The sequence below is a fragment of the Cervus canadensis genome, chromosome 12 (assembly GCF_019320065.1).
Source record: "Cervus canadensis isolate Bull #8, Minnesota chromosome 12, ASM1932006v1, whole genome shotgun sequence".
Lineage (NCBI taxonomy): Eukaryota > Metazoa > Chordata > Mammalia > Artiodactyla > Cervidae > Cervus > Cervus canadensis.
Genome location: NC_057397.1, coordinates 30822495 through 30847509, shown reverse-complemented (window position 1 = coordinate 30847509; position 25015 = coordinate 30822495). Strand labels below are relative to the sequence as shown.

General features: G+C 39.8%; 1 protein-coding gene across 3 annotated transcripts in view; it reads right to left on the bottom strand.

The window, feature by feature from the left end:
• PREX2 (phosphatidylinositol-3,4,5-trisphosphate dependent Rac exchange factor 2) overlaps nt 1–25015 on the bottom strand; it is a 285626-nt gene that overhangs the window by 87887 nt on the left and 172724 nt on the right. For all 3 annotated transcript variants that reach the window (XR_006272238.1, XM_043483105.1, XM_043483104.1), the window contains 7 exons: nt 22642–22821; nt 18757–18851; nt 17816–17898; nt 16632–16722; nt 15856–15984; nt 8754–8795; nt 4065–4282 (listed from right to left, as the gene is read on the bottom strand). Coding sequence is in view for 2 of the 3 variants with exons in the window: in XM_043483105.1 (XP_043339040.1) it covers nt 4065–4282; nt 8754–8795; nt 15856–15984; nt 16632–16722; nt 17816–17898; nt 18757–18851; nt 22642–22821 (838 nt within the window). In the remaining variant the exon portion in view is untranslated. The remainder of the gene's footprint in view (nt 1–4064; nt 4283–8753; nt 8796–15855; nt 15985–16631; nt 16723–17815; nt 17899–18756; nt 18852–22641; nt 22822–25015) is intronic.

Here is a 25015-nt window from a genome sequence, read left to right as displayed (position 1 = left end):
AGCCAATGGCAGGTATTAAGTAAGAAGAGAATACAAATGAAGCCTCATTAATTAATTAATTCATTCAACAAACACTTAATGCCTACATGTATTAAGAAGTGGGCATCTGATCTTATGTAATTTTTATTTGATAGGCAAGGAGTAATTAATATTTATTTTGTCTTTAAACACTTTTCACAAGAGGTGAAAATATGCTGTAGGAATGAAATAATGATTAAAGGCCCTTAGAGGAAATGGAGTAGCCCTCATAGCCAACAAAATAATCTGAAATGCACTACTTGGGTGGAATCTCAAAAAGGAGAAAATGATCTCTGTTCATTTCTAAGGCAAATCATTCAATATCACAGTAATCCAAGTCTATGGCCCAACCACTAATGCTGAAGAAGCTGAAATTGAACAGTTCTATGAAGACCTACAAGACCTTCTGGAACTAACACCAAAAAGAGATGTTCTTTTCATCATAGGGGACTGGAATGAAAAAGTAGGAAGTCAAGAGATATCTGGAGTAACAGATAAGTTTGGCCTTGAATGAAAAATGAAGCAAGGCAAAGACTAACAAAGTTTTGCCAAGAGAATGCACTGGTCATAGCAAACACTCTCTTCCAACAACACAAGAGGTGACTCTACACATGGACAAAACCAGAAGATCAATACTGAAATCAGATTGATTATATTCTTTGCAGTAAAAAATGGAGAAGCTCTATATGTCAGCAAAAACAAGACCAGGAGCTGACTGTGGCTCAGATCATGAACTCCTTACTGCCAAATTCAGACTTAACTTGAAGAAAGTAGAGAAAACCAATAGGCCACTCAGGTATGACCTAAATCAAATTGGTTATGATTATATATTGGAGGTGATAAATAGATTGAAGGGATTTGATCTGGTAGAGTGCCTGAAGCACTGTGGACGGAGGTTCATGACATTGTATAGGAGGCAGCGATCAAGACCATCCCCAAGGAAAAGAAATCCAACAAGGCAAAATGATTATCTGAGAAGGACTTACAAATAGCTGAGAAAAGAGAAGTGAAAGGCAAAGGAGAAAAAGAAATATATACCCATATGAATGCAGAGTTCCAAATAATATCAAGGAGAGATAGGAAAGTCTTCCAAAGCAATCAGTGCAAAGAATTGAAGAAAACAATAGAATGGGAAAGACTAGTGATCTCTTCAAGAAAATTAGAGATACCAAGGGAACTTTTCATGCAAAGATGGGCACAATAAAAGATAAAAAGGGTATGGACATAATAGAGGCAGAAGATATCAAGAAGAGGTGGCAAGAATATACAGAAGAACCATAAAAAAAGATCTTAATCACCCATATAACCATGATGGTCTGATCACTCAACTAGAGCCAGATATACTGGAATGCAAAGTCAAGTGGACCTTCAGAAGCATCACTACAAACAAATCTAGTGGAGGTGATGGAATTTCAGCTGAGCTATTTCAAGTCCTAAAAGATGACGCTGTTAAAGTGTCACAGTCAATATGTCAGCAAATTTGGAAAACTCAGCAGTGGCTACAGGACTGGAAAGGGTCAGGTTTCATCCCAATCCCAAAGAAAGGCAATGCCAAAGAATGTTCAAACTACCACACAATTGCACTCATCTCACACACTAGCAAAGCAATGCTCAAAATTCTCCAAGCCAGGCTTCAACCGTACATGAACCAAGAACTTCCAGATGTTCAAGCTGGATTTAGAAAAAGCAGAGGAATCAGATTGCCAAGATCCATTGGATCATAGAAAAAGCAAGAGAATTCCAGAAAAACTTTTACTTCCACTTCTTTGACTACACTAAAGCCTTTGTGTGGATCACAACAAACTGGAAAACTGAAAGAAATGGGAATACCAGACCACCTTACCTGCCTCCTGAGAAATCTGTATGCAGGTCAAGAAGCAACAGTTAGAACCAGACATGGAACAATGGACTGGTTTCAAATTGGGAAAGGAGTACATCGAGGCTGTATACTGTCACCCTGATTATTTAATTTATATGCAGAGCACATCATGCAAAATGCCAGGCTGGATGAAGCACAAGCTGAAATCAAGATTGCAGGGAGAAATATCAATAATCTCAGATATGCAGAAGACACCATGCTTATGGCAGAAAATGAGGAGGGAATGAAGAGCCTCTTGATGAAAGTAAAGAGGAGAGTGAAAAAGTTGGCTTAAAGCTCAACATTATGAAAACTAAGATCATGGCTTTTGGTCCCATCACTTCTTAGCAAATAGATGGGGAAACAGTGGAAACAGGGACAGACTTCACATTTCCTTGCACTCCAGAATCACTACAAATGGTGACTGCAGCCATGAAATTAGAAGATGCTTGCTCTTTGGAAGAAAAGCTATGACCAAACTAGAGAGCATATTAAAAAGCAGAGATATTACTTTGCCAACAGAGGTATGTCTAGTTAAAGCTATGGTTTTTCCAGGAGTCATGTATGGATGTGAGAGTTGAACTATAAAGAAACCTGAGCGCTGAAGAATTGATGCTTTTGAACTGTGGTGTTGAAGAAGATTCTTGAGAGTCCCTTGGACTGCAAGGAGATCCAATCAGTCCATCCTAAAGGAAATCAGTCCTGAATATTCATTGGAAGGACTGATGCTGAAGTTGAAGCTCCAGTACTTTGGTCACCTGCTGTGAAGAGCTGACTCATTTGAAAAGACCTTGATGCTGGGGAAGATTGAAGGCAGGAGGAGAACGGGATGACAGAGGATGAGATGGTTGGATGGTAACACGGACTCAATGGACATGAGTTTGAACAAGCTCCGAAAGCCTTTCATGCTGAGTCCACGGGGTCTCAAAGAGTTGGACACAACTAAGCAACTGAACAATAACATTTCAAAATTTTCTTTAATTAAATCTTTTCTATTTGATTATATTAGCAACCTAATAAGAAGTTAATCACACACGTGGAGTGTATAAATTCTTTACAAAAGAATGTAACTGTTTCACTGAATTTTATTCGATGAACTTCCTTATCTTATCATTCCAGAACTTTTTGTGACCATGTAGTACTGCTATTACCCTATTCTCAATACCACTGAAGAAATACATTATTTTGATGTGCAAACTCATATCTATTCATTTAAAAACTCAACCATGTTACTTGGAAGCTATATTTATAATGTGTACTTTAAAAGACAAATAGAACCTCATGCTTAAATCACAATTATATATAACATGCGCCTCTGGTTTAAATAACATGAACGTATTTGCTTTCACACATCATGACAACTATCAGAGTCACAGGAAGTATGTGTGAAAAAGCTCAAAGTTCACTGCAGTCTCCTCAAATATTTTTGAGATGCTTTCTTCATCTCTGCTGTGGACCACTGATGCATAAACACAGAATATTTTACAGTAATTAAGGCAATGTTCTTAGATTTAACAGGACAAACACGCACACAAAGGAAGGAAATAAAACCATTCGACACATGCAAATTTTAACCAGATTGTCAGACAGTATGGCATGCAAGTCATTAGAGCTCTTCTAAGAGCATCTTCCAGAACATCGTCCTCAGGGGGAGCTCGGGGTATCATGGCAGACTCTTTCTTCTGTACTGGAAATAAGCAACCAACACAGACAAACTCTCTTTCCTCTGCTGACCTTTCTCAGCCGGTGCTTAGGGATACAGGAATTAGTAACAGATGGAGACTTTCTCAGCTTTTAGCAGCCACGGAGAATAAACAAAAATTAGGAAAGAAGAAATACCTTCGACCTACTTATTAAAAGTATATTTGTCCATGGAAAAATATACCTTTTTTTCAAGGAGCTGGATGGTCGCAGAATCTGATTCTTTGTGACCCCATGGACTGTGGCCCACCAGGCTCCTCCGTCCATGGAATTCTCTAGCCAAAATTACTGGAATTGGTTGCCATTCCCTACTTCGGGGGGTTTTCCTGACCCAGGAATGGAACTAGGGTCTCCTGCATCGCAGGTAGATTCTCTACCATCTGAGCCACCAGGGAAGGATAATAATGAATAACCATTTTTCACTGGGAATAGGTCCCAATGTATGTTATATTTGGCACAGCCAGTGGGAGGCACTGTGATTCCTTACCAAGTTAGGTGATAGAAGGGACTGAAAGTGAAAAAGAACTCCTGCATTTGCTATTTGGTCCAGCCACCTTCTGCTGGCCTCCCACGTTTCCATCTCGTTTTCTTTGCTGTTGTCAAACATCTGGTTTAAGGCCGCCATGAGCTGCTCGGAGAAGGCACAGACAGTGGCTACCAGGCTCTGGCAGAAAACCATGTCTCTTCGGAGCTGTGTCTCACTATCTGTGATGCAGGAGAACATAAAGATGGTTTTGTAAAATGTCATAATTGAATAAAACCAGTTCATTAAGCATCTGCATTCACTGTTATTTCATTCTCTCTCTAAACTCACACCATAGGAAAAATGTGAATTCAAGCTCTATTCATGAGCACATACTTTTTAGAAAGTATGCTTTTTACAAAACATGGAGCACCAAAAAATGTTAGAAACATTAAGATCTTTTTCTTACTTGATATTGTGACTTGATTTTCCAATCACTAAATTGTTTTATAAAATCCAAGGAAATAAAATAAGGTTTATTTACTTTTTTTTTAGTGATGGAACATAATATGCATTGTTGTGTGACACTTTCCCTAAAGGAAATTCAAAGCCCAATTTTTCAGTTTGCACTGGCAAATGAAATACAATATTATTAATACTAAATTTTTAAAAATTATCTACTAGGCCTATTCAAGTACTAATATAAAATGCACATGGGGAAAGAGTACTGATATCTGACTACTTGTAATAATAAACGAATCTGAATCTCCTGAAGTCACCTATTCAATTTCACAAGCTATCAATAGGTCCAGTTCAGAAAGCCCTATATTGTGACATAATTATATATTTACAGTTTTAATATAAATCGACTTTTACTAGCATACTTATTCTGCAATTAACTGGACTTTCGACTGACCTCCTTTGAAGGTATGTTGACCCTGTGAACTGCCAGTTCTGGACCTCAGGTTTCTCAAATGGAAAGCAGCCATGTCCCTGAGAACTCAATCCCAAAGGGTTCACCTCTCTGAGACACAGGGTATACACAAACTACACAGCAACATAAACACCAAGCCACATATTCTGTACACTGAAAAATTACTTGTACTAGAAAAACAACACAGGTGAAAAATCAACATATTCCCAAATGTATACTGAACATGTTGAGGGCTTGCAAACTTCTGAAATGAAGCAGCACTGTCAATAATTAGTGTATAATATAAATAAACATGCTGCCTTTATTCAGCTGTGAGTTCTTCTTGCTTTATTGATGAAAAGGCTTATTTTTTTAAGTTGTTTAACCAAGGACATGAAACACCTGCTTTTAATGACTATCAAAGCATAGGTACACATAATTACTGCTTGTTACTCAGTTTCACTGTTAGTAAAAGCTAGTCTTGAAAATTTTATTAGAAACAAGATTAAATATGAAAAATAGTTAATTACATAATAAAAATATTTATTGATTAGGTTGAACTCTATGAACTTGCTGTTTTGGTAGGTCAGCATGATTGAATATGGCAATTCCATATGATTCAATCTGTTAATTTAACAACAACATATGTTAGACATTTCCCTTAAGTATTAAATATCATGTGCCCCATTCTAATAGATTGAAAAGAGTGTTTTACATGTCATTATAAAATGGCTAAACTGGGAAACAGCTTTGCCCAATTTCAACTAAGAAAAAAGCAAAACACCTGTTCCGTTGTACATAATTTCTAACAGTGTGTAAAGATATTCAACAAATACTTAGTGAATTAAAATAATGAATCACTAGAGTGACTGACTAACAACTCAATTAAGTGAATTGAAAACGTATGCATTCATTCTCTGGCTTCCTGAAATGACTGGATTTAGTCTGACTTAAAAGGGTGATTCTTGGTTCATGGGCCCTCTGGCTGCGGGACACCCTTCTGCCCTCTCCACTCAGCAAATGTGAAATCGTTCTTCAAGAGTCAACTCACTGAAATACTGAAATATTACCTCCCCTTGTGAAATGTCCCCTCTCCTTCAGGAAGTTGGTATACTTCTTTCTGCCCCACCTGAGGCCTGGGGTTGTCTCCCCCTGCGGGAGGGCTAATGACCTAGCACTTTGAGAGTTTGCTTACACGCTTGTTTCCCAGGGGACAGTCAACATTGGGGCTGGGGGAGTTGGCATATCATGTGATTTATGCTCAGGTACTTCAAAGGCAGATAATCTGCTTTCAACCAGCCATCCCACCATCTTTAAAGTATATGATTCTAGGTATTAGATGCCTATTTTTAAAATAGAAGCTATTCCTACTTCTTAAATCTGTGATAAAGATAAGTGGAATATGTTTGTTCTCTACGTATTTCTGCTTTGCCAATAGGTTCATCTGTACCATTTTTCAGGTGTAGAGAGCAAACATATGCACACCAAGGCGGGAAAGGGGGCTGGAGATCGGGCTTGACATACATACACTATTACGCATAAAACAGGTAACTAATGAGAACCTACTGCATGGCACAGGGAACTCTACGCAGTGCTCTGCAGTGGCCTAAATGGGAAGGAAATCTAAAACAGAAGGAATATATGTATACGTGTAAGTGATTCACTTCGCTGTACGGCAGAAACTAACAACATGTAAAGCAACTATGCTGTTGGTGGTGGTGTTCAGTTGCCCAGTTGTGTCTGACTCTTTGCGACCCCATGTCTGCAGCATTCCAGTCCTCCCTGTCCCTCACCATCTCCTGGAGTTTGCCCAAGTTCATGTCCATTGCATCGGTGATGCCTTCCAGCCATCTCATCCTCTGACACCCTCTTTTCCCTCTGCCCTCAATCTTTCCCAGCATCAGGGAAAGCAACCATACTCCAATAAAAATTAAAATAAATTAAAAAAGAAAATAAAGCTGAATGGAGGCTCTGTGTTCTTAAAGTAATAGACTTCAAAAAAAAGGCAAATGAAATAAAAAACATTTAAAGCACTTAGCAAGGTGAAATTGGACATTATCAGGATTCTTTTTTTCCCCTAAGCATCTAACATGGTGCCTGGCACACGGGTGCTCAGTTTATTACTGACTAGAGAAGGAACGCCACAATAAAGAAAGAAATCCAATAAGAGAACTGAAAAACATATAGGTCTTTTCCTTTTAATTAAGCAGCTGTTCAAAATTCAAGTATCCATCCTTCACCAAAGCTATTCTCATTTATCATTTTCATCAATAACAACTACAGCAGGAATCACAAGAGCTGCTCCCTATTACATGCTTCTAGTAAAAGAAAAAAAGCAAAGAATTCTGTTTTGTTCGTGTGTGTGTGTGTGACAGCTTATTTATTATCTTTTGCCAACTAAGAATTCCCATATAGTGAGAACACACTCAAAACAAACGGATTATTACCTATCCATTTGTTTCATTTCAGTATTTGAGAACCTACTTAAATTCATCTTCTACAAACATGTGTAAAAACATTAACACTTCATTTAGTCTTGGCTGTTTAAAAAGCTCAAGTTTCATCTTAAGCTTGCTGATCTAAAAAGAATGAGAAGGTTTCTAGACACACAAGCAATCTGTCATTACTCTGAAGTTGTAGGGAAAAGAAAGCAAAATAAACAAAAAGAAGAGAAAGAAAAAGACAGAAATAAAAGGCAATTAAGAATAATGTTTAGCAGATACAGTCTGCCCTTTTAAAGTGAAAAGCATAATTTTGTGGCCAACAACACGGAGTAATTTGTCTATGTTTGGTACCATTCAAATGTAACAGGGAAAAAAGAGTCAGGAAATTAAGTAAACAAAAAGAGAATTACGATAGGAAAAGACAAAATTTAAATCAAAATAAGAACACCCATCTGAATATTAATAAATAAAGCAACACATTCCAGAACTACTTCTGGAACTGGCAGATCTAAGTCTCAATTTCAAAACTGCCACTATTTATTAATTCACCCAATAAGACATCTTTATGCCTAATCTTCTGGATGCCTCAAAATATGTGGTGACTGTCTACATGTGCTAGTTATGATTCATCTGCTTGAATGAAGATTTATTCACCTTTAAAACTGTGGAAACAATAATAATGTTCTCACAGAGTAGTTGTGAGAACACAGTGAAATCCATAAAAATGAGGTACATCAACTATGCTATTATTATTAAAGTTAAAAAAATGTGACATACTTTTGTTATTATTATTAGTCAGTCAAAAAGCAAGGCAAAAACCAATCATCAGAAGGAAAAGAAGAAAAGGCTCTCTTGTTTAAGTTGGCTCATCCATTCATTATAATTTAAATTTTCCAAGTTTGGTAGATTGTAAAGTAATCACAAATTCTTCCCCTCTCTGTGTCCATGCCTTCCAAACCAATTTCTGATTGTGATTCCTCCCATCAAAAGTACAATTTGTTTCTCCTTGAATCAGAACCATCTACATCTTTGTTATAAACAAAAAATTAGACACAGGTTCACAATAAAACTTATTTGTACAAGGAACTTTACCAAAACCTGGTTCCTTTCTCCTTTTAAATCACATTTCGTATAAATATACGTTCATATATGCTTTCATGCTTTTTACTTGTAATTGAAAATGAGCATGTTTTATATCTTTATCATAAAATACTACAGAAGTATTTTTCTAATCTCTGGAAGGCTTTAGAGAAAGTAGGGATCATATTTCCATCTACTTAGTAAACAGGTGAAGCCACTGCCCTTTGTATCATAAGACATCTAAGGTAGTGGGCTATAATAATTTCAAACTCTTACCTGAATATTCAAGAAGAGCCAGGAGTATCCTACACTTTACCTCTGCAGAGAAAGAAAATATACCAGTCAGTTGTTCAGTCTTTTTCTGCAACTAACATCATATTTTAGTTGTGTAGTAAAAAATAAGCACAAACTTATTATATTAGGTAATAAAAATCCCATTCATTTGACAAGCCATTTTTGCCTATCTACCTACATGAATTCTACCCATTGCCCAAGACCCTAAAATCATTTCCAGATCTGAATTATATAAGCCTTGAAACATCATTCAAATCTTGCTATCTTTGTAGATCATCATTAGCTTGCATGATGTTCTGTAAATGCCTACAGCTATTATGTATGGTCTTGACCAGTAAATGTCAAATAGCATTTTTAAAATTTTTAAAACTTTTAGAGATTATATATACAATATTTGGGGCTTCCCTGGTGACTCAATGGTAAAGAATCTGCCTGCAATGCAGGAGCCCCAGGTTCAATCCCTGGGTTGGGAAGATTCCCTGGAGAAGGGAATGACAATCCACTCTAATATTCTTGCATGGAGAATTCCATGGACAGAAGAGCCTAGAATGCTATAGTCCATGTGGTCACAAAGAGTCGGACATGACCGAGCGACCAACACTTCCACTTCCATACAGTATATAAAGAATATATATAATATAGTACAGCTGAGCACTGAAGAATTGATGCTTTTGAACTGTGGTGTTGAAGACTTTTGAGAGTCCCTTGAACTGCCAGGAGATCAAACCTGTCAATCCTAAAGGAAATCAGTCCTGAATACTCATTGGAAGGACTGTTGCTGAAGCTGAAGCTCCAATACTTTGGCCACCTGATGTGAAGAACTGACTCACTGGAAAAGACCCTGATGCTGGGAAAAATTGAAGGCAGCAGGAGGAAGGGACAAGAGAGGATGAGATGGTTGGATGGCATCACCGCGTTGATGGACATGAGTTTGAGCAAGCTCTGGGAGCTGGTGATGGACAGGGAAGCCTGGCATGCTACAGTCCATGGGCTTGCAAAGAGTCGGATACGACTGAGTGACTGAACTGAACTGAACTGATACATTGCTAATAAAGTTAACAGATTAGTGAGAGAGTGGTGACTCAAAGACATAAGGCTTTAACTAGTCAATTTGCTTCCAACTGGTAGACAGTTTGCTTGCAGTAGGAAAATATTAAACATAAGGAGTTCCTTTATGTGCCCAAGATTATGGAAAATAAAAAAGGTTAGGTGGCATCCTATTCTAAATAAATTCACAGAATAATCAGAGCAACAAAATTAACAGATAAGAAATGCAGGAAATACCAGAGAGGGCATTAAGTTTTACAAGTGAGACACAAGGACAAATGGATTTCAGAAGTAGAAAAGTACACTGGACTGAGTCAGAAGATCCATCTATTATACACTAACTTTACCATCTTTAGTAAAGTGTTAATCTACTTTGGGTCTCATCTTGCTCATTCATAAGATAACATCTATGTTACCTATTTTATAGTACTGTGTATAAAAAACACATGGTGCTGTGCTTAGTCACTCAGTTGTGTCCAACTCTTTGAGACCCCAGGGACTGTAGCCCACCAGGTTCCTCTATCCATGGGAATTCTCCAGGCAAGAATACAGGAATGGGTTGCCATGCCCTCCTCCAGGGGATCCTTCCAACCCGGGGATGGGACCCAGGTCTCCCTCACTGCAGGTGAATTCTTTACCATCTGAGCTACAGGAGAAATGAAACACATGGGAATATATATCAAAAGGCTTGGAAAATTATTTAAAGTGCTCTGTACTGATGAAGCACTTTTATTATTGTGACTTGAATCTGGCTAAAGGTAGAATTTTTTTGAAAGTCTCAAAATTTTAAACGTCCAAAGTTAATTGTCAGGGGAGAAATACATATCCTAAGAGTGGGAAAAAGTGCTAGCAAGGGAACAGAGTAGAAAAAAAAAGCCAAGCATTAATCTAACAAAGAAAAGATTTTATTACATCATTAAGAGATTGCAATTGGGATCCAACTGGAAAACCCCAATGAAAAACGGCTTCCAAATCAGATTGATGAGTTTATATTGATCTAACAGAAAATCACTCTAAGGCTCTGAGGCAGGGGACTGAATATGATATTTTAGGAGAATGAATCTGGCAAGGACTTATATGGACCAGAAAAGATGAATTAAATCAGATGAATTAAAAGGGAAATTAGCCAGAATATGTATCATTAACTGAAATATGAAGAAAAATGGAAAAACTGAACGAATTTTAGTTAAAAATTTTTTAAAAAGCAGCTCTTTAGGATATTAGGACAAAGGCAGAGAAAAAAATGAAAAAAGTACTGCTGGAAAAATGAGAGCTTTCAAAAAGAGTATAATTTTGGTAGGTAGGCAGCAAAGAGATGGTATGTCGCTAATAGATATTTGAATTTAAGGTGACAGTGGATGCAATTTAGATGGGTATTCTTCCCAACACCACCAAGCAATTATCCAACCCCAGCTGGGTGCCCTACAATTCAATTTAATTCTGACACCATCTACCTGGATATAGTGACAGATATCTCGGGATAAGGTCTCACCCCCCAAGGGACGGCACCTCACCCCCACTTCAGACACCACTCACAAGTCCAGGCTGTCGTCTGTGCTTCTTCTGATGAACTGGCTACAGACTAGAGGTTCCAGTGATCCCCTCCTTGGGTTCCATTAATTAGCTAGAACACCTCACAGAAGTCAGAGAAACATTTTCTGACTAGATTAGCAGTCTATTATAAAAGGACATGATTCAGGAACAGCCAGACGTTAAGAGATGCACAGGCAAGGCGTGGATGGGTAAGAGCGCAGAGGTTCCAGACACCAACACAAATCCACACAAGTTCACTCACAAAAGTGCTTGGTCTCTCAGTTATGACTGACTCTTTGCGACCCCATGAACTGTAGCCCACCAGGCAACTCTGTCCATGGAACTTCACAGGCAAGAAAGCTGGACTGGTGTTGCCATTTCCTTCTCCACGGGCTGTTCTGCACCCAGGGATCAAACCCAAGTCTCCTATGTCTTGTCTCCGGCATTGGCAGAAGGGTTCTTTACCACTGAGCCACCTGAAAAGCCAAATTTCACCAACCCAGAAACTCTCCAACCCTCTCCTTCTGGGTTTTTCTGGCAGCTTTGTAATACAACCATGGTCAATGAAATAATTGGCCATTAGCCACTGAACTCAATCTCCAACCCCTCTCCCCTCCCTGGAGTTCAGGGATGGATGGGGCTGAAAATGTCAACCTTCTACTCACAAGGCTGGCTCCCCTGGCAACCAGCCACCATCTTTAGGTGGCTTCCCAAAGTCACCTCATTCACAGAACAAAGGACAGCTTTGCCCTCTCAGCACAGGAAATTCCGAAGCTTTTATATCTCTCAGTCCCAGGAAAGAGGATGAAGACCAAAGATATATACATATTTTTATTCTAAATCACAATACCACAGTGGGCTAACCATACAAATTACCTTCAGTTAGCCGACACTATGATTCCATAACTTAGCTGAGGGATAGGAGACAGACATGATCTTAGTGAAACCACACTATGACTCTGTCCCCGTCTAGTCCGCTATTTCATCTGCTCTCCTCTGCTCTCAGTTTACAGGCTATGAGTGAATGGTATGCATATTAATGGCACTGGAACAGTCCTTCCTTCATAAAGACCACAGACTTAAATTCTGGTATCATATTTGGTATATATTTGCTAGGATATTTCTAAACCAGAGACGAAGGCATGATGGGGTTCAGAACATGTTACCCCCAAATATGGCACTTTGGAATACTGAGTTATTCATATTTTAAGTTGAAGGACTCTGAGAAACAGTGGGGACAGGAAGGACTCCCTGACCCCCACTTTTCCCTGGAAGCAGATCATAAGATGCTCAGGAGAGCTATACCCAGAGGAAAGAGATATCTTTATCTCCAAAGAGGGAGGGATGCCAAAGGAACAGGTCTTGCTACCAGTTTTACTACCCCCTTAGCACGTACCCTTTGGTCCTGTAACAATTTTCTAGGACTTTCTGAAAGTGAAAGTTGCTCAGTTGTGTCTGACTCTTTGAGACTCCATGGACTGTATAGTATTCTCCGGGCCAGAATACTGGAATGGGTAGCCTTTCCCTTCTCCAGGGGATCTTCCCAACCCAGGGATTCAACCCAGGTATCCCGCATTGCAGGCGGATTCTGTACCAGCTGAGACACCAGGGAAGCCTTCAAAGCTAGTATGCAAACACGCAAGTTTAATCTTTTTTTCTGGTCTTCATTTCCTTATAAAGGCTCTCGTGTCCATGTGAAACTTATATTAAACGAAGTTATATACTTTTCTCCTGTTAATTTGGTTTTTGTCAGTCTAATTTACAGGGCTCCAGGCAGAGAACCTGGGAGGGTAAATGGAAAAAGATTGTTTTTCCTCCTCTATAGAACATCAGCTACACATATACACCAGAACATTCTGGCAAGGTAGCACTAAGTTAATTTCCAGCCCAGACCTGACCTTCTATTAAATCATTCTTTACAGAAGGACAATTTGGGAAATAGAAAATTGAACAGGATGAATCCATGGTGAACCGGTGAGGTTAGTTCTGAGTCCATCCACAGAACAAGCAGCTGATTACAAGGAACCCAGTGCAGCTGCTTCCACCCCATAGAACAGGACTGGACACTACACAGACCACCAGGAAATGGCAGCTTGCCCTCTCCCTTGATGGTCCACTGAGCTGAACTACTGATTAACTGCTTTTAAAGACTCACTTAAATATGGTGACAATCACAGCTCTTACCCCCCAAAAGTAATTGATACTGCACTTACTCTAAAAGCAAATATAATGTATACAGGAAAACTCAAAGCTGATGAGAACAACTGCATTTAGATTCATAAATGATCGCTTTTAGGAGTGTTGTGATACTGGTATCTAGTCAGCGGAAATCTACTTTTTACTCAGCAAAGTATGGATTTCCCAGGTGGCTCAGTGGTAAAGAATCTGCCTGCCAATGCAGGTGATGTAGTTCGATCCCTAGGTTGCAAAGATTCCCTGGAGGAGGAAAGTGGCAACCCACTCCAGTATTCTTGCCCAGAGAATCCCGTGGACAGAGGAGCCTGGTGGGCTACAGTCCATGGGGTCACAAAGAGCTGGACACAACGGAACAACTGAGTACACAACAGTAAAGTATATGCTTAAATTCCTTGAAGCTTTTAAAAATATATTTGTCATTTTGGCTATTCATTATTTTGGGGAGGAGTTTAAATTCAGACTTCTGATTGAATGTGATGTTATAATGGGTATGTAGCTGTAAAATAAAACTATAGCCAAGAAATCCAGCTGTGAAGGATAAAAGATTTCATCATATGATAGAATTGCTGTGATTTATTTGGAGTTTTCCATATGTGTAAAAATTTCTTATCTACTGATCTCTAAAGAATATCTAAGCTGTTATACTTGAGCTTATTTCTAGGCAGAAGACTTGGTAATCACAGAACATCTACCCCATTCATATCATTTAGTAAATGAAGAAACTGAGGCAAGAATGAATGACATCACAGGCTTAGACCCTGTAGCGTTTAAAAACTTTCTTGGGTCAGCAAAGTGTGTAACTTTGTGTGTCTGCGTGCTCAGTCACTTCAGTCGTGTCCGACTCTTTGTGATGCTTTGGGCTATAACCTGCCAGGCTCCTCTGTCCACAGGATTCTCCAGGCAAGAATACTGGAGTGGGTTGCCAGGTCCTTCTCCAGGGATCTTCCCAACCCAGGGATTGAACCCACATCTCCTGCATTATAGGTGGATTCTTTACCACTAAGGAAGCTCCCTTAATTTTAGGATACATTTAGAACAATTTATCCTAAAAAAATGGTAGTGAGGGACTTCCCTGGTGGTCCACTGGTTAGGACTCCATGCTTCCAACACAGGGGGCCTGAGTTCAATCCCTGGTCAGGGAACTAAGATCCCACATGCTGTGCAAAGTGGCCAAAAGAGTAAAAAATATTTAAAATGGCAGAGGTGGGTTAAACAGTGGGTTACGATGTATTGTTACTTCAGCTGAATATTACCACATTCAAATGACATATGAATGACTGAGAAGACTTCGCCTGGTGGCTCAGACTGTAAAGCGTCTGCCTCCAGTGCGGGACACCCGGGTTCGATCCCTGGGGCGGGAAGATTGCCTGGAGTTAGGCAAATGAATGACTGAGGAATATAAATTTACATACAAGCATAATATTTATTATCCAGGTTTCTCCACCTTAGCCCTAAGGACATTTTAGACCAAATAATTCTTTGATGGGAGAGACTGTCTGGCACCTTGTAAGATGTTTAGCAGCATCCCTAGCCTCTACCTACTAGATGCCAGGGGCACCCATGATTGTGACAATGGGAAAATGTCTCTGGACATTGCCAAGCACTGATCTAATACTGGGAAGAAAACCACAGAATTGGACATTCCCAAAATTAAACAAATCCCTCATTTCATCTTCTTCACCATCATCACTTTGGAAACTCTCAGAATATTTTCCTTAACAATTCTGACCCTAAATAATATGCAACCAAACTCACTGGCATTGTCTGGAAGTTTTTACATCTCTAATTAGAGGTGGTACCAGTTATGGGATGCTGAGTAGACCATCTCATGTCAGTATTAAAAATAACAAGCAACTTAGACAAACACCTCTGGAAGACAAACTGAAAAACTAATGATGCAACCTTATTTTGATTCTCACAGACTCACAATTGATTTTTTAGACTTTCCATGAAATGGGAGTTTCAAGCATTTTATGAATCCTTTAGACATTTTTGATATGGTTTCATATTATAAGATATGAAACTCCCTCATTTTCTACTCGTCTTCATAAGAATGAGCTTTGCTTTATTTCCTACGAATATTCTTTGAGATACAGTCCACATTGTTTAGATCCTTGGAACACAGGTTTTGTCATCTTATTCCTTCTCTCCCTCCTCTGCTTTCTCTCACCCTTTTCAGTTCTTTTATTTTCCTCATAATATGAAACACTCCAAAGAGTAATCAGGGCATGTCTGAATTTGAGGGTTTAATGGATTTTTAAATGAGTGTTGCTCATGTCATGGGATGTTTTTTGCTTTTCATCCTGACCTTCAACAAATTTTCTGATGTTCTGAGCAAGATTCCGGACACTGCTGGGAAGATTCCAAGGATCTTGCTTGATGTGAAGTCTTAACCTTTTCGGACAACTCAGCTTTGTTTCCATTTCCTGATGAAACTCTAAATAAACACAGAAAAGCTCTCTTAAGTCTCAACCATTTACCGGTTCACAAGCCCATAAACAACAGAATCCTCTTCCTTTCATTCCTGTGGTCTTAGGCTATTATCATGGTAGCAATTCATGTAGCTTTATCACGGGAGAAAATCTGTTAAATCTAAAACAAAGTCAAATCCTTATTATCTTCTCACAAAGGTTTAAACAAAGGAAGAAATTTAGATGAAAATCTCTCTTTCAACATCCTAAACTGGACGTCAGGAAGTGGCAGCTCTAGACCTTGTTCTGTTGGCCAAGTCCCCCACTCCCCACCCCATCCCCAAAACCCCTTCCATCAGCACTGGGCTATAACCAAGTAAGCATTGAGCCTGATTTCAGCAAAAACAACTCAACACTTACATTTCTTGAATTAATACATCCAGTCTGCCCTCTATAGGCTTGAAAGATTTTAAATTTTCAAAGAGCCCTAAAACAGGTCCTATATTGGTTTATTAAGTATATTCAAGGACTATCAGATAGAAGTAGTATCAAATGAACGAAAGAACTAGCACCCAGAACCTGTTTTCTCTCATGCTATGCTTTTGCCTCATGACTGTGATGTCCCCCACTTTTGTTTCCTAACTGCCTCGAACAGGTAGATTGTAAAGCTCACCTTGTAATCCTCGACCTGGTGTCAAGTATTTAGTTTGCTCAAAGGCCCTCACAACAGCTTGGCCTCTCAGGAGATTGGTTATGGAATCCACCTATCACAACAGCAGAGATTTGGGGGAGTTACATAACTTCTCATAACATGTAACAGACATTTCCAATGGTAAATCTCATAACATTTTTTATGAAACCAATGATTATTTTGGGGATCCTATGCTGCCTGCAAAATCTATCTTTGAAAAAGATATTGGGATAAACTCACCTGATAACATTTTAAATGGCATCTCCTACTATCCTACCATATATCCATCTGCTATATACATGTGCTCAGTCGTATCCAGCTCTGTGCGACACCGTGGACCGTAGCCGCTAGGCGCCTCTGTCCATGGGATTCTCCAGACAGGAATACTGGAGTGGGCTGCTGTGCCCTCCTCCAGGGGATCTTCCCGACCCAAGGATTGCCTCTCCTTTACTGGCAGGCAGATTCTTTACCACTGTGCCACCTGGGACACCCACCACATATTCACACAAAATATAAATTTATTTTATAAAAGAAGTAAGAGGTCCAGAATTATTTTAAAAAAACCACCTAAAAGTTTTCATAATCCTTTACAAAGTGGTCAAAATTTCTACATTATGAATTTTGGTTGTGGGTATACATTTTTTAAAAAATGTAAAACACCAACATGAGCACCAAGACAATCTTGTGCTTCTTGAGATTAGAAATGAAGTTGAACGAGAAATCATGAGGGAATATCTGAATATCCACAAAGAAACAAATAACAAATAGAACAACTCCTCTTTGTAAAATGCTTTAGCTCCTCTGTCCACGGCATTCTCCAGGCAAGAATACTGGAGTGGGTTGTCATTTCCTCCTCCAAGGGGTCTTCCTGACCCAGGGACTGAACTGGTCTTACATCTCGTACAGTGCCAAGTGGGTTCTTTACCACTAGCGCCACCTGAGAAGCCCTTATAATTTTTAAGGACTATGAAATACTTGACATTCATAACAATCTTTTGGGTCAGATGGCTGAAGGAATCCCATGTCAAGCTGTGGAAACTGAAATACACAGGGTAGAAAAACAGATGAGTTCCTTCCATTCCAATTCCAAACTCCTTTACGTCTGGAAAATGGATTTTTGACAGTTCAGTCTGTGGAAAAAATTCCTACAATTGTCCCAATCATACCTGGCTGAAAAGATGCTCAAGGCAGCTGTGTATCTTGTCCTGTTTATCACGAGAAATGCGAACATTTAGGGGAAGTTCATCACCTAGATATTAAAAAAAAAAAAATCATTCTTCTTATGTTTAACATTCCAAACCATTTTCGAGTAAATAAAGGAAAAAATAATTAAACACTAGCTCATATTCCATATGTTTGTTCTCATGTTCAGAAAAAGAATTCCAAAGCTTTTTGATAGACATTAGGATGTTAGATTATGGCTCCTTTGAAGCTGCAGTAAAAGCGGAGGGACTCACAGAAAGAGCTCTGTAGCACCCATGTCAATGATTCTTCCAAATGGTGCCTTTTTCTAATGGTCCAATAGTTGGGATAAGTTGCATATTTCAGATTTAAGACATTTCCCAACTGGATGAAAAGTCTTTTGTTCTTCACACACACAAAATAAAAACTGTATAAGACATTTATATCAAGCAGTATTTTTCTCATTACCCCCTGCCCTATCGCCCACCTGAGAGCTCAGGTGCCCCTGCTGGCTTCAAAGCCCGTCCTTCCTCTGCACACCGTCAGCAATGTCTAATGTCCTGGTAAAATTTGTTTCCTGTGTAGTAATGCTATCTACCATTTATACCCTTCTTCCTATATTCTAAGTCCTGTCTGAGGCACTATGGTATTCAATTAATTTTTTTTATTTGTTTAAACCCTTCATAGTACCACAGAAACATCATAAGACAGCATTTATTAACATAAAAATCAGCTTTTTATTTCCATCTTTCAAAATATTCATTGTTTATAATGAGAGTAGGAAATTGACTTTCTCAGGCATGTAAAACAAAGGCCATTGTGTGGCCACCAAGAATGGCTGTTCAAAGATAAAAATGTGTATGGATTAAACAAATTAATCCCAGAGGGCTGGCCTCAAAGAGTTCAGTGGCTTCACCAAACGCACCTGAGTCCATCTCATCGCTGTGAAAATATGAGCTGCACTGGCTGCTGCAGATGCTGGTGAAGGAGGCAGCGGAATTCCTATTGCTGTTGCAGTCACTGAAAATAACGAGGCACATGTCATTTTCACAAAATGACAAAGTTTGGCAAAGTTTCCCTGTCACTTCCTATTGGATAAACATAGTATGTGACTGTGATATTTGTTAATATGCTTTATAGAAATTGATGAGAAAAGCAAGTTTGCTCAAATCACATTTTAGCTTAGTTTGAAAGAAAAAATTTCAAATTCAATCATATTTCAAATTTTCTTCTTATATAATCTAATCATGAATTAATTTTAAAATGCACAGTTATTGGGACTTCCCTGGTGGTCCAGTGGCTAAGACTGCACTCTTAATGTGGGGCCTGGGTTTGATCCCTGGTCAGGGAATTAGACTCCACATGCTGGAAGTAAGAGCCAATGCGGTCAAATAAATAAATACTTTTTTAAAACAGTAAAATAGAATGCATAGTTAATTTACAGGAGTCAAACCAAACTTAAAATTTATCATGATCCATTTGATAGTATATGCCTGTAGCTGATTTATTAAGAGAGACAAATCCTATTTCATGATCTCTGCCTATGAATTCTTTCTATTAACTTTGATTATAATTCATTAATTGCATTCTGAGCCCTTTCCCATTCCCTCAAGGAGGATGATGCCTTGTCTCCACTCCAGAGCCCAGCAAGGATGTCTCACCAAGTAAGTACTGGATAATGATGAATGTCAAGGGAAAGAAAGTTGGAGATGTTTTTGTGTGAATATGGACACAAGACAGATTTCAGATTTCAGAATAGTGCAGCAGAAAAAATTCTTTTTGCCTTTCAGAATAAGTAAAAAAGACTTATTTAACTTTAAACATACATTTAAAATTTCTCTTTTACTCTAGCGAGAACTTGAGAGTAATTTTAATTATCTGATAACTAGAAGTTGAGGTAAGAAAGTATTTTTAGATCTGTAATTTCCCACTGGAGAGAAACCACAGGTTCTTATTAAAGGGCATACTGGTCTCCTTAGAAGCTAAAAAGTAAATGAAACGGTAAAAGTGGTTAATCTGTTTTTTATATCATTAAATTTCTAGAAATAATTAACTCACATACTCATTAAAATCTTTTTCATATAGAAACTGGAATTGTAGAGTGGTTAATGAATTGCAAGCCAGGCCACCTGATTTCCTGGGTAAATTATATAACTCCTGTGAGTCTCAGCTTTCTTAGATGTAAAAAGCAGTTAATATCAGAACTTGCTACAAAGGACTGTGGTAGGAATTACCTGAAATCATCCTGTTTTTCCCATGTGCCTGGTAAAAATAAGCTTTTTTTTCAACTTTTTTATTTTGTATTGGGGTATTGCTGTTCACTGGCTAAATCGTGTCTGACTCTTTGCAAACCCATGGACACCACGCTTCCCTGTCCTTCACTATCTCCCAGAGCTTGCTCAAACTCATGCCCATTGAGTCGGTGATGCCATCCAACCATCTCACCCTCTGTTGCCCTCTTCTCCTCCTGCCTTCAATCTTTCCTAGCATCAGGGTCTTTTCTGATGAGTTGGCACTTCGATTCAGGTGGCCAAAGTACTGGAGCTTCAGCTTCAGCATCAGTCCTTCCAGGGAATAGTCAGGGTTGATTTCCTTTAGGATTTACTGGTTTGATCTTCCTGCAGCCCAAAAGACTCTCAAGAGCACCCACATCTCAAAAGCATCAATTCTTCAGTGCTCACCCTTCTTTATGGTTATAGTTTCAGGCGGACAGCAAAGGGACACAACCATACATAAAAATATGTTTTAATGGAACCTATGAGTTTGTGCTAAATATCTCTGATGAAACAACTTTGATTTAATAATAATTACTAAATAACTTTTAATTGTAAAACACTGCATAATAAATGAGTGAGTGAGACAGTAATCATCTTCAGTTGATGTGAATAAAAGGAAAGGTTCTGAAGCCGCACACCCAGCACACGTGACAGGTTACCACGGCCTCCCTGGGGTTCCAGGACACACAAGGGCTCAAAGGAGGGAAAGCACTTTCAGTTAATGAAGTTCACGGGAGAAGCCATCATGGGAAAGTCTGGTAAGAAGATGGCAACAGAGTCTGGAGGGAAGGTGCTATGGGGTGAATTGTATCCCCCTCCTCAAATCCACATGCTGAAGTCCAACACTCAGGGTACCAGACCATGACCTTATTTGGAGGGAGGGTCGTTACAGAGGTAATCAAGTTAACATGAGGTCATCAGTGGGGACCCTAGTCCAATATGGGCTTCTCAGTGGCGCTAGTCATAAAGAACCTGCCTGCAAATGTAGGACATATAAGAGACATAGGCTTGATCCCTGGGTTGGGAATCCCCTGGAGGAGGGCATGGCAACCCACTCCAGTATTTTTGCCTGGAGAATCCCACGGACAGAGGAGCCTGGCAGGCTACACTCCAGAGGGTCGCAAAGAGTCGGACACGACTGAAGCAACTTAGCAGGCATGCATGAATACTACTCCAATATGACTAGTGTCCTTGTAAGAAGAGGAAATGTGGACACAGAGACACACTTGGAAGGAAAAGGAGACAGAAGGAGAAGACAGCCAACTGCAAGCCAAGAAGAGAGACCTGGTACAGAGCCTGCCTTCACAGCCCTCAGAAAGCAACAACATTGCTGACACCTGCATTTAGACTTCCAGCTCCAGAACTCTAGGATAATAAATATAAAGTTCTGTTGTTCAAACCACCTGGTTCTTGGTACTTTATTTCCACAGTCCTACCAAAACTATACAGAATGCATGGCAGGGAAGAAAAAATGCACAAAGCTGGTCACAGAGTTGAGGGAGTGGAATTTGTCCAATTAGCTTGAAGCACAATGTAAGAGGAGAAACAAGACAAAAAGAGCCCCTATTCACTCAGTAGTCCAAAAATCAGAAACAGCTGCTGCTGTTCAGTCACGAAGTGGTGTCTGACTCTGTGTGACCCCATGGATGACAGCCCGCCAGGCTCCTTTGTCCACAGGGCTCTCCAGGCAAGAATATTGGAATGAGTTGCCATTTCCTCCCCCAGGGGATCTTGCCAACCTAGGTATTGAACTGGTGCCTCCTGACTGGCAGGCAGATTCTTTACCACTGAGCCACCAGAAATAGATATCAGAAACAGATATTCCCCCAAAACTGTTAACACATGCACAATTTGCTTATTTGCCATACATGTTACACAATCCATAAGAGAATAATGAATCTCCTAAATTAGGCCCACTCAGCTGGAGAAAAAAATGGTTTTTCAAAATTTACACAGACTATAAAAGGGAAGAATTTGAAAGACTGTGATATCTCACTGTGCTCTGTCTGAGGTTGGTTAAGAGCTGCAGTTATTTTATGGGAAGTCCCCTGGAAGGCAAGGAGACAAAACCAGTCATTCTTAAAGGAAGTCAACCCTGAATATTCACTGGAAGGACTGATGCTAAAGCGGGAAGCTCCAATACTTTGGCCACCTGATGCGAAGAACTGACTCACTGGTAAAGATCCTGATGCTGGGAAAGACTGAGGGCAGGAAGAGAAGGGGGTGACGGAGAATGAGATGGTTGAACCGTATCACTGAGTCAATGGACATGAAGTTGGGCAAACGCCAGTGTACAGCCATACCATCCTGAACACACCTCATCTTGTCTGAAGTTGGGCAAATGAAGATGATGAGGGACAGGGAAGCCTGGCATGCTTCAGACCCTGGGGTTTTGAAGAGTCAGACATGACTTGGCAACAGAACCACAATAAATAAAAACAACAGTTGAAAATGTTTTTCAAGACCTTTGTGGAAAACGCAGAATCACCTTCAACTTGGTCGATGAGAGGAGTTTCACGAATGAATGCATTTACCTGTAAGAGTCCCTGTTGCTGATGGTGTCGTGACCCGAGTCTTCTTGCTCGTCTCCGGCCATGTTAAAACAGACGCGCTTGCTGTTTCTCTCTCCCCGCTCGTTGTCACTGTCTGTTGGGACTATGGACTCGGATGCCTTACGTTCTAATTTAGGAGAATATGTTATCGAAGACAGAAGGCTGCAATGGGATTTAAAAAAGAAAGGATAAGTGTACATTTTCACAAAGAGGGTTACAAGCAACCACCCTGCTCATTAAATACGATAGGCTTACAGATATTTCTAGAATGCTTCTTCTAGATTTCCCTTGAAATTAATATCCTATTGCATATAATAGGGCTTCCCTGGTGGCTCAGTTGGTAAAGAATCCACCCACAAGGCAGGAGACCTGGGTTCAATCCCTGGGTCGGGAAAATCCCCTGGAGAAGGGCCCAGCAACCCACTCCAGTATTCTTGCCTGGGAAATCCCATGGACAGAGGACCCTGGGGGGGCTGCAGTCCATGGGGACACAAGAGTCGGATATGACTTAGTAGCTAAACCGCCATTGCATATAAAGCCTGTCATGCCAAGTTTCTCTCAGAGTAAGAGAAACAGCACACTACTTGGACAAGAAAGTTGTATTCAAACCTAGGTTCTGCCATGGATTAGCTGTGTTATCCCAGCAAAACCAGGACAGTTCTCCTTGACCTCTATGAAACATGGATAATAAGAAGAGTGTCCCACAGGGTTGCTGTGAGAATGAAATGCATATAATATAGTGCTGGGTCACCACGGGCACACCTCGCTCCCCAGCCCCTGTCATCACCATGTAAAGATACCTGGGAAGCTTTAAAGTGCTAGCCAAATAAGAAAACAAACACTAAATGGGCAAAATCTCCTCACTGACTTACCTTTAGACAATAAAAACCCATCTACCCACCTCCCTCTGCTTTGGGTTTCCTCCAGGCTTTCTCTATTTGTCAGAGAGAATGTCTTGTGGGCAAACCCTTCTCATGCTCGTGTGAACAGGAGTCCTGCCATTGTGACCCAAAGATGCTAAATACAGTCACACACAAGATGAGGACAGGAGGCAGCAGGGGCTGCTACCTCAAGGTCATCCACAATCCACTCATCACGAAACAGTCGTGTATCTGCCCAAAGGAAAAGCTCTTCCACTGGAATTTCAAAGCTAAAACACACTGTCAGACTCTGAACTGGCATTAAACTAGATTTGGACTCTGAGTTGTGGCTTGGCAGTAAAGAATCTACCTGGCAATGAAGGAGATTCAGGTTTGATCCCCGGGTTGGGAAGATCACCTGGAGAAGGAAATGGCAACCCACTCAGTATTCTTGCCTGGAGAATCCCATGGATAGAGCCTGGTGGGCTACAGTTTAACGGGTCGCAAAGAGTTGGACACGACTCAGCAAAGAAATAACAACAACATAACTGATTCCGCCAGGCTAAACTTGAATGTTCAGCTGTAAATCACTTCTTAAACTGTCTAACTCAAAATGACACAACGATGGAATTAGTCCTTACTATCAAACGATATGCTACAAAAATTGCAAAACAAATTAAACCATAATTGAACAAAGGACCCGGACATGGTTTCTGCAGCCAGCAATCATCTTTTCTTTTACCAAGTACCAATGACATGCTGTTCTAACCAACAGTACATTTGCACGTTATCTTGACACCCATTTTTCCATAGCAATGTCATATTTATTTTAGTTCAAGATCATGAAAATATCTTACACTTCTTATTTATGTCCCATAATGTCAAGCCCAATGTTGTGCACTGAGCAAATATTTATTAAGTGATTTCACTAATGAATTAATTACATTTATTGTACCATGCACTGTCCTTGGGGCTATGAATACAGCATTTTACAAAACAAAACTCCCTGCCTTCCTGAAGCTTAAGTTTTACTGGGAAGAAAAAAACAACAACCAAATAAACTATATAGTATATAGTGTACGGACAATGATGCTGAATCACTAGTCGTGTCCAACTCTTTGGGACGCCATGGACTATAGCCCACCAGGCACCTCTGTCCATGGAATTTTCCAGGCAAGAATACTGGAGCAGGTTGCCATTTCTTCCACCAGGGGATCTTCCTGACACAGGGATTGAACCCGCATCTCCTGCACTGGCGAGCAGATTCTTGACCACTGTACCACCTGGGAAGTACATATAGTATATCACACGGCTACAAACAGGAAGGGGAAAATTTAAAAAAAAAATAAAAAAAAGGATGGAAGCTGGGGCTGCAACTTCAAATAGTCTCACTGTGAGATGGTATCTAAATAATATTTTGGCATTTTATAGTTCTTAGACACTTGGGAGAACCAGGAAGTTGTATTAGATTGCTCAGGGCTCTGTGAAGCTATGAA